This window comes from Chinchilla lanigera, unplaced genomic scaffold (assembly GCF_000276665.1).
Source record: "Chinchilla lanigera isolate Chin_1 unplaced genomic scaffold, ChiLan1.0 scaffold00080, whole genome shotgun sequence".
NCBI classification, from domain to species: Eukaryota; Metazoa; Chordata; class Mammalia; order Rodentia; family Chinchillidae; genus Chinchilla; species Chinchilla lanigera.
The window spans coordinates 1,750,943-1,759,254 of record NW_004955481.1 but is presented as its reverse complement, the minus strand read 5'-3'; the positions used below and the strand labels follow the sequence as shown (position 1 = coordinate 1,759,254).

At 44.6% G+C, this 8,312-nt stretch overlaps 1 protein-coding gene across 2 annotated transcripts in view; it reads right to left on the bottom strand.

Annotated features, from left to right (window-relative positions):
• Ywhae (tyrosine 3-monooxygenase/tryptophan 5-monooxygenase activation protein, epsilon) overlaps nt 1-6,477 on the bottom strand; it is a 52,923-nt gene extending 46,446 nt beyond the window's left edge. For both annotated transcript variants that reach the window (XM_005402632.2, XM_005402631.2), the window contains exon 1: nt 6,315-6,477. In XM_005402632.2, coding sequence (XP_005402689.1) covers nt 6,315-6,378 — 64 coding nt within the window. In that variant the 5' untranslated portion in view covers nt 6,379-6,477. The remainder of the gene's footprint in view (nt 1-6,314) is intronic.
• Between the last annotated feature and the right edge of the window lie 1,835 nt (nt 6,478-8,312).

Here is an 8,312-nt window from a genome sequence, read left to right as displayed (position 1 = left end):
AAAAAAAAAAAAAAAAAAAGGAGTAGGAGCCAGGCCTGGGAGTGCATGCCTGTCATATCACTCTTCGGGAGGCCGAGGCAGAAGAGTCACCATGAACTTGAGGCCAGCCTGAGCTACATAGTGAGTTCAAGGCCAGTTCAAACTACACAGTGAGATCCTGTCTCAAAAGAAAATAAACCCAAAAAAAGGGAAGTAATGAAACTTACTTGTGTACCCACATTCTGAGATTACCTAAAATTCTTCATTCTCGTTTCCCTTTCTATGTTTTTAAGGCAGACTTTACATTTTGAAAGAAAGCAGCAGGTAGCTGGGCATGATGGCACACACCTGTAAACCTAACATGTTGGGACACTCAAGCAGAAGGCTGGGAATGTAGCTCAGTTGGAAGGCCCTGGGTTCAATGGAGGGGAGGGGGTTCTCGGAGCTTTACAGGCCTGAAGAGAATCTACCTACAATTCAAAATGGATAGGGCTAGGGATATGGCCTTACCCCCAACCAAACACACACGAAAGGACACCAGACAAATCATAAACATCAAGATACTACTATCTGGTGCCACACACACAAAAAAAAGACATTTGTGTTTGAGGTAATCACTGGAGAAATAAGCATACCCCACTCCTTCCCCAAAAAGCACTACTTTAGTTACACATAGGTGTTTTGTCCATGGTGGCTAAGGAAAAAGTACCAGTGTATAAGGTCAGTGGACAAGCTCTGGCTTTAGCTGATTAGCAATTAAAAAAAAAAAAAAAAAAAGCCAGTGTATTGTCTCAAATTCATCTTTCAAAACCAGAAATTAGAAGTAACACACAAGAGTACTAACCACTAAAGGATCACGACTATTTACTTTTTTTTTTTTTTGGTGCCAGAAACCGAACTCAGGACCTATGCTTATCAAGCAGGTGCTTGTGCCACTCAGCTATATTCCCCAGCTCCCACAGCTATTTACACTTCAATATTACCAAATGAAATAAAATTTTGTGAAAATGGTCCATAAATTGTGAAGCTCTGGATCAATGTTACATTTAATATTTATAAAATTTTAAAATCCAGCCTTTCCTTTATTCTTGTCATTGCTATTTGTATATACACAAGTAGTTTTCTTGAAATAATGTACAAAAACTCCTGCCAGGCATGACGTGCACACCTGTAAACCCAGCACTCAGGAGGCTAAGGCAGGAGGACTGCTGTGAGATTGAGGCCAGCCTAGGCTACAAAGTGAGTTCAAAGCTGGGCATGGTGGCGCACACCTGTAATCGCAGCACTCGGGAGGCTGAGGCAGGAGGATTGTTTCAAGTTCAAAACCAGTCTAGGCTACAAAGTGAGCTCAAGGCTAGCCTGAACTGCACAGAAAAACCCTGTCTCAAAAAGACAAAAGAAAAAAAAAGGGGGGGTCAAAACTAGCCTAAACTGCACAGTGAAACTTTGTTTCAAAAAGACAAAAAAATTTTTTAAAAAGTTACTTGACTGAAATTTCACTTAGTATGCCAGATTAAAATCAAGAAATTTGAGGACCAGGGATATAGCTCAGTGGCATAAGCGCCTGCTTGGCAAGGGCAAGGTCCTGTGTTCGATTCTTGGTACCAAAAGAGAAAAAAAAAACCCGAATCTCTAAAATCAAGAAACTTGGGGCAGGCTGGGGATGTAGCTCAGTGTCACAGTGCCTGCCTGACAAGCACAAGGCCCTCAGTTCAATTCCTGGTACCAAAAAAGAAAATAATAATTTAAAAAAATTAAAAAAGAAAAAAACCAACTTGGGGCTGGGAATATAGCTCAGCAGCACAGCACCTGCCTGGCAAGCACAAGGTCTTGAGCTCTATTCCCAGTACAAAAAAAAAAAAATTTTTTTTTAAAAATCAAGAAATTTAATATACTTTCTTAATATACTTTCTAGGGCTGAGGATGTAGTTCAATGATAGTGCTTGCTTACCATGCATAAAGCCCTAGTTTTTATCCCCAGGACAGCCTCCCTCCAAAAATAATTCCTACTCCCTTGACCAATAAAACAATTATGAAAAGCCTGTTTGTATAGATTTTCAATGTGTTTGTTTACACTTACTTCAAAATTTGCTCAGCTTAATACTTGCTATAAGTATTCTTCCTACATCAAAGATTGAAATCAGACTTTTATATAAACGTGAAGAAAATTTAATAGGCCTGGCCTGGTGGCCCACACCTATAATCCCAGCGCTCCAGGGGCCGAAGCAGGAGGATCACTTTGCATTTGCGGCCAGCCTGAACTGCATAGTGAAACCCTGTCTCAAAAAGGCAAAAAAAGGAGGATTTAATGTCCACAGTAAAGGCTTCACCCATCCCCTCAAATCAGTGGTTCATGATGCCACTGCATCCAAACTTGTCCAAGACAACACAATGGAATGAAATATGAACAAAACTGTACAAAAGTATAATGCATAAGCCAGGTATAGTTGCTCATGCCTGTAATCCCAGCATTCGGAAGCTGAAGCAGGAGTTAACACTGCAAGTTCAAGGCCATCCTGGGATATATAGTGAGTTCAAGGCCAGTCCTACAGTGTAACAGAGTCATCTCTTAAATACAAAGACTGAAAAAGCCACCTGCACATGGGATTCCTAAAAAACGGCATTGGGCTGGGACTGTGTAGCTAAGTGGTAGAGTGCTTGCCTAGCATGTACAACCTGAGTTCAATCCCCAGTACCACCAAAATATATATATATGTGTATACATATATATATATAATTTTTTTTTTTAAACTGCATTATCCGATTCTGTTCTGCAGTTAGGTAGGGGAAATTTTACATTCATTCAATATGGCCCATTAACTGAAATAGCACTAGAAACTCACTGGCCTATACTCAAAAGAATTTGCCAACCAAATGCTTTTAAATTCGTTAATAATTTGTTACCTATTTCCCCATAAGACGTGCATTAAGGAGTAATTCAAAACATGCTCCCCCTCCTTCACTAACTCAACTGGAAGCAAGGTTTTAGTGTTTCAAAAGAGCAGCTTTCAAGTGACTCAGAAGAGAATCCTGGCATTCATGTATCCAGAGTGAACCAAAAGTCCCCACTAAGATTTTTACCCCCACCTCCCATGGGGCTAATCTCCATGAAAATTAGAAAAGGGCAAAGCAAATATCACACAAGCCCAAACATACTATGTTCCCCTCTCTGTGCCCCCCCAAAGGGAAAAGTATTCATTTCCCTCATTCTATAGTTCCTACTTTTCTACTCTGATGTGGTTACTATATACAGGAAGTAAGGCGTGTTTCAAGAATACTGACAAGCTGGGCATGGTGGCCCACGCCTGTAATCCCAGCACTCAGGAGGCTGAGACAGGAGGATTGCTGTGAGTTCAAGACTAGCCTGGGCTACAAAGTGAGCTCAAGGCCAGCCTGACCTGCATAGCAAGACTCTGTTTCAAAAAGATTAAAAAAAAAAAAAAAAAATACTGACAAATAACTACAAATAACATAAAATTATTTCTTAGACTACTGACTTGTTACACAGATGAGGTGCTACATTTTGTCAAGGTGAGGCGTCTTCATCCCCAACTTCAGTATTCTTTACTCAACCTCCAAATCATCCTGCTCCTAAACACAGCTTAGACTTTCCTCCAGTACCATTAAATAATCTATAAAAATTGATTTAAAAAAAATAAAAAAATAAAAAAAATTGATTTAAATTCTCCAATATAGTTAAATGAGATAAAGTTTAGGGGTTAGATTTCACATAGCAGGAAAAATAAAAAGACCAAACTTGGATAATAACATAAAAAGAACAACTGGAAATCCAACCATATCCAAATACCCAAAATTCATATTATTCCAATGTATTCTCATTCCCCTACACCTGAGACAACTGTTTAGTGACTAGTAACTATAAGATCACCTTGTCACTGCAAACAAAATGGAATCATAGCACTGAACAAAGGAGTAGACATAAAGGTTAATTTCTGGTGACTGTCCTCCTTTCTCTTTCCTGTCCCAAGAGTCTTACAGATGACCTTCTCAACCTTGTAGATATTTCCTTCCACTTTAAAGCCTCAAGGGGATGCAATGAACAGTAACTACGTGGTTTTATTTAAATAATCCTATGATCAAAAATCCTCAGCACTGGGCCTGGTGGTACAAGCCCTCAATCGCACCACCTGGGAGGCTGAAGCAGGAGGATTGCTTTGAGTTCCATGACAGCCTGAACTACACAGCAAGATTATGCTTGAAAAAAAAAGTAAAATCATAAGCTTTCAGATCAGTTTTTTTTTTTTTTTGGGGGGGGGGGGACAGAGCCTTTCCCTTACCTCCTTTTTGATTATCACAGCAAGTTTAGGAGGGCTCTAAATCCTCACAAATCATAAAATATTGAAATGTAATCTCGAATTTCCTCCCCAGGACATTAGACTAAGAGAAGGACTTATTTGAGGCATGAAGAGGAAGACTTCCATTACAAGCACACTTCTCTGATTTTTAAATACACTGAAATAAAGACAAGGTTGACCTTGAACTGTACTTTCCCATCCTATTCCCCTCCCACTTCCAACAAGAACTCCCAATAGAAATAGTAATTTAAAAATCAAGACAAAAAATAGTTCAGTACCCTCCCCTCATCTGAGTTTTAGAAACCTTTTCTCCTGCTTTTTAACTCCCTGAATACTAATTTCTGATGCTACACTAGGTCTAAGCCCTGAAGCTATTCACATGACCAAAGTGACATTCAAGCAAAGGACCCTACACAGTTTAAGAAATAAGCGCCTTAAATTAGGAAAAACCTAAAAATCAATGGCACTCAATTTCAACCATGTCTCATCCCACCCCACAAAAACCATTAAAACCACAGGAATCAAAGATGTCATTTTTCTCTTTAATACTAATTTAAGGAATGCACGGGTAACTCACACATCTAGGTCCAAAACGTGGAGTGAGAGATTAAAAAATAAAATTGCCTCGGGCTGACTAGACAAACACAATGGTATTTCAATGAACTTCTGAAAAATGACTGAAAAATCAAATGAATAACGCGGGCTGGGGGGCGGGGGGGGGGGTTGCTCACTGTCAAAGACCGGCCCGGCCCTGCCCTGCCCTGCACTGCCCGCCCTGGGTGCCCCGGGTTCCATCCCCAGCATGCTCCCCCCATCACAGAAACAAAGAGGAACTACTAAAAGGTGTACGCAGAACCACACACTTAAAATGGAAAAAAAGAAAACAGCAGCATCTCCTACATTCACAATCCAAAAACCCCTGAAACTCAAATGAGTGCCTGCAATAGATTAAGATCACGTAGTACGAACACGAATTCCAGGGCTCCAACCGAAATACAGTTACTCAACGTATTTTGTAATTATTTTTCAACAGGTTTTCTCTTGTGTCGTAACGGTGCGTGAGGCCGGGGGAGCCACCACCTTTACAAACGGGTAGACTGAGGCACGACCGCTACCAAGGCGGTAACCGTAAGAGTCACGGGCTCCTGGGCTCCTGGTTCCATATTCTAGGTTCCATCCTCCAGAACCCAGCGCTCACGGAGCCAGAGACACGGTACAGCAACTTCGGCCTCTCCTAGGGTTAGTCCGCGGGAAGGGCGCAGCAGCGAGGCTCTTCCGGACCTCCACAGAAAGCAAGGCTGAAAACCCCAACCTCTCAACTACAAGGTGTGCCGGCCTAGGGGGAAGAGATCTGATCTCGGCATCGCCACTTGCCTCCGCCCAGAGGGAGTCTGCAGTGATTCCCACTTCCCCTCCCCCAGCCCCCGCGATGCCCACCACCACAAGCCTGAAGCAACCCTGTGCTGGAAAAGGCTCTTCTTTGTGAGACTCCACGGCCGCCGCCCCACAGTGGGCCTCCGGGGAAAAGCCTCCGCCCCCACCCGCCATATTTCCCCGAAAGGCGCCCGCGCTATAGCTCCAAGTCACCACGGCCTCCCATGTGGCGGGTGTTCCTTACCCAATCACCCCACCCAACTGTTCTCCCCGTCCCAAGACTGTCCCAGAAGCTCCCCCGGGGACAGCTCGCCCAAAGACAGCACCCGCCATCTCCTCCCCCTCCCCCGCCTAGGGACTCGCCCTCCCCCCCCCCAGCCGCCATTTTACAACCACCTCCTCCACCCTACTGCCTGGGCCTCCCAGCTAGCGAGTGTCTGTAGCTTAGGACACTAAAAGGGTCAAATTCCTGGGACTGGAGCCTCCCATTGCTCCGGGAGTCCACAAGCCATTTCCTGCTTCCCGAATCCACGTCCCGCGTCCAGGCTCGGAAACGATGCCGCCATTTTGTCTCCTGTTCCCGGCCTCTGTGGGCGGCGGCAGAGGGTCCGACAATTCCAGCCCCCCGTTGCCCCCCCAACTTACCGTCGTATCGCTCAGCCTGCTCGGCCAGCTTCGCCTGGTACACCAGATCCTCCCGATCATCCATAGCGGCAGCGGCTCCGGCAGGGTCTGCGCGACGGATGGAAGCGGATAACGTCTCCGACTGTCTCAACCTCTCGCTCCGCGTCCGGGCAGCAAAAATGGCGGCGCCTCAATCCGGGACTTCCGCCTGCGCACGCGGACAACTGCTCAGCTCTATGGCAACCGCTCCCTGGCAACTGCCGCGGGGGGGCGGGTCCTGGAACTCGGCGCCAGAAGAGGCTGGAACCAGGGGAGCGCCCCTTTTCGTCGGCTCGGGGCGCGCCGGAGCGCCGAGGCGGGAACTGCGACTGCGGAGGAGAGCATCCCCAAGGGAGCCCGGGTGGCTGGGCACAGGGTCAGCGTGGACTGTGCCTGAAGAGAGCGAGCAAGAAGAGCCTAGGCCAGGGCCGAGGGGTGTGACCTGGCCTGTGGGAAGAGAAAGCGAGCAGCTTTTCCAGGGGCAGGCCTTCCTCCCCAAAATCAAAGTGCTCCGCCCCGCTTTATCACGCAAGCACAGTCCTGGAACTGTTTCACAGTCAGCCCCAGAGTGAAGAATTGGACCCTGATATCGTTTGCAAGGAAGTGGGGGACTCCTGTTTTTGCACCTCAACTTCTTTCTTCCACATTAATCTTTCTTCTCTGGCCTTCTTTGTAGTAAGGTCCAAAATGGATAGAAGCGGGGAATTTGTTACAAGTGCCTGATCCAGGGGAAATGATGCACAAGACTTGGACCAAGACCAAGTTGAGAGTCAGAAGGCAGGAATAATGCACACTGGGAATTGCTTCATATGCCATTGACCTTGGTTATTTTGCTTCTTAATGGATTCCCAGCACCTTTTACTGTCCCTAAAGTCAGAGATGCAGGTGGGTGTCCTGCTATAGATGTGGAATAAAAAGGTAGGAATCAAGTTATGAAAGGGCCTTGGATAACAAACTAAGAAGATCAGATCTTATTCTGTGAGCATAACGGAGTAGTTTTATTTTGGTGCCAGGGACTAAACCTAAGTCCTGGAGCATGCATGCTAAGCATGTATTCTTTGGGCTACACCCACAGCCAAGGGAGCTATTTTTTGATGATTGCATAGAGGATGACACCTTCATGGTTATACTTTAGAAAGACTGATAAGTATTGGATATAGCAATAGTTAAAGAGGTAAATTATCTGCCTGTTATAGTATTCTACACAAGATAGTAGATGGTAACAGCATAAACAGGATGAATAGGAAAATACAACAGTTAATCATACAACACACACACACAAAAAAAGGGCTGGGGATATAGCTCAGCGGCACAAGTGCCTGCCTGGCAAGCGCAAGGTCCTGAGTTTGATTCCTGGTACCAAAAAAAAAAAATTATCAGATGTGGAGCTATATTTTTTTCCTTTTCTTTGAGACAGTTTCAGTACTATGTACTCTAGACTGGCCTTAAACTCCTAAAGTAGTCCAGGCTGGCCTCAAACTCATAACCCTCCTGCCTCAGCTTCTTGGAGGGCTGAGATTATAGGTATGTGGCATCATGCAAGGCTGAGAATAATCTTCAGAGAAGAATAAAACAAAAACTGACCTTATGTCTACCCACCCTGAATCATTGCGACATGTAGCCATACCATTAACAACAAGAAGGGCCTGGGGATATATATAGCTCAGTGGCACAAGTGCCCGCCTAGCAAGCATAAGGTCCTGAGTTTGATTCCCAGTACCAAAAAAAAAAAACAAAAACGGCCAACCAAACAAAAAAAAGTTCAAGAATTTTGAAAGTGTTTACCCATAATCCCAGCACTCTGGGAAGCTGAGGTAGGATTGCAGATTTGAGCCCTGCCTTTGCAATTTATTGACTTAGAGAATCCCGTCTTAAAATAAAAAATAGAAAAGGGGCTGGGGCTATAGCCCTGGGTTCAATTCCCCATACAAAACAAGCAAAAACAACAACAAAGGAAAAAAATTCTACACAATAACTTTA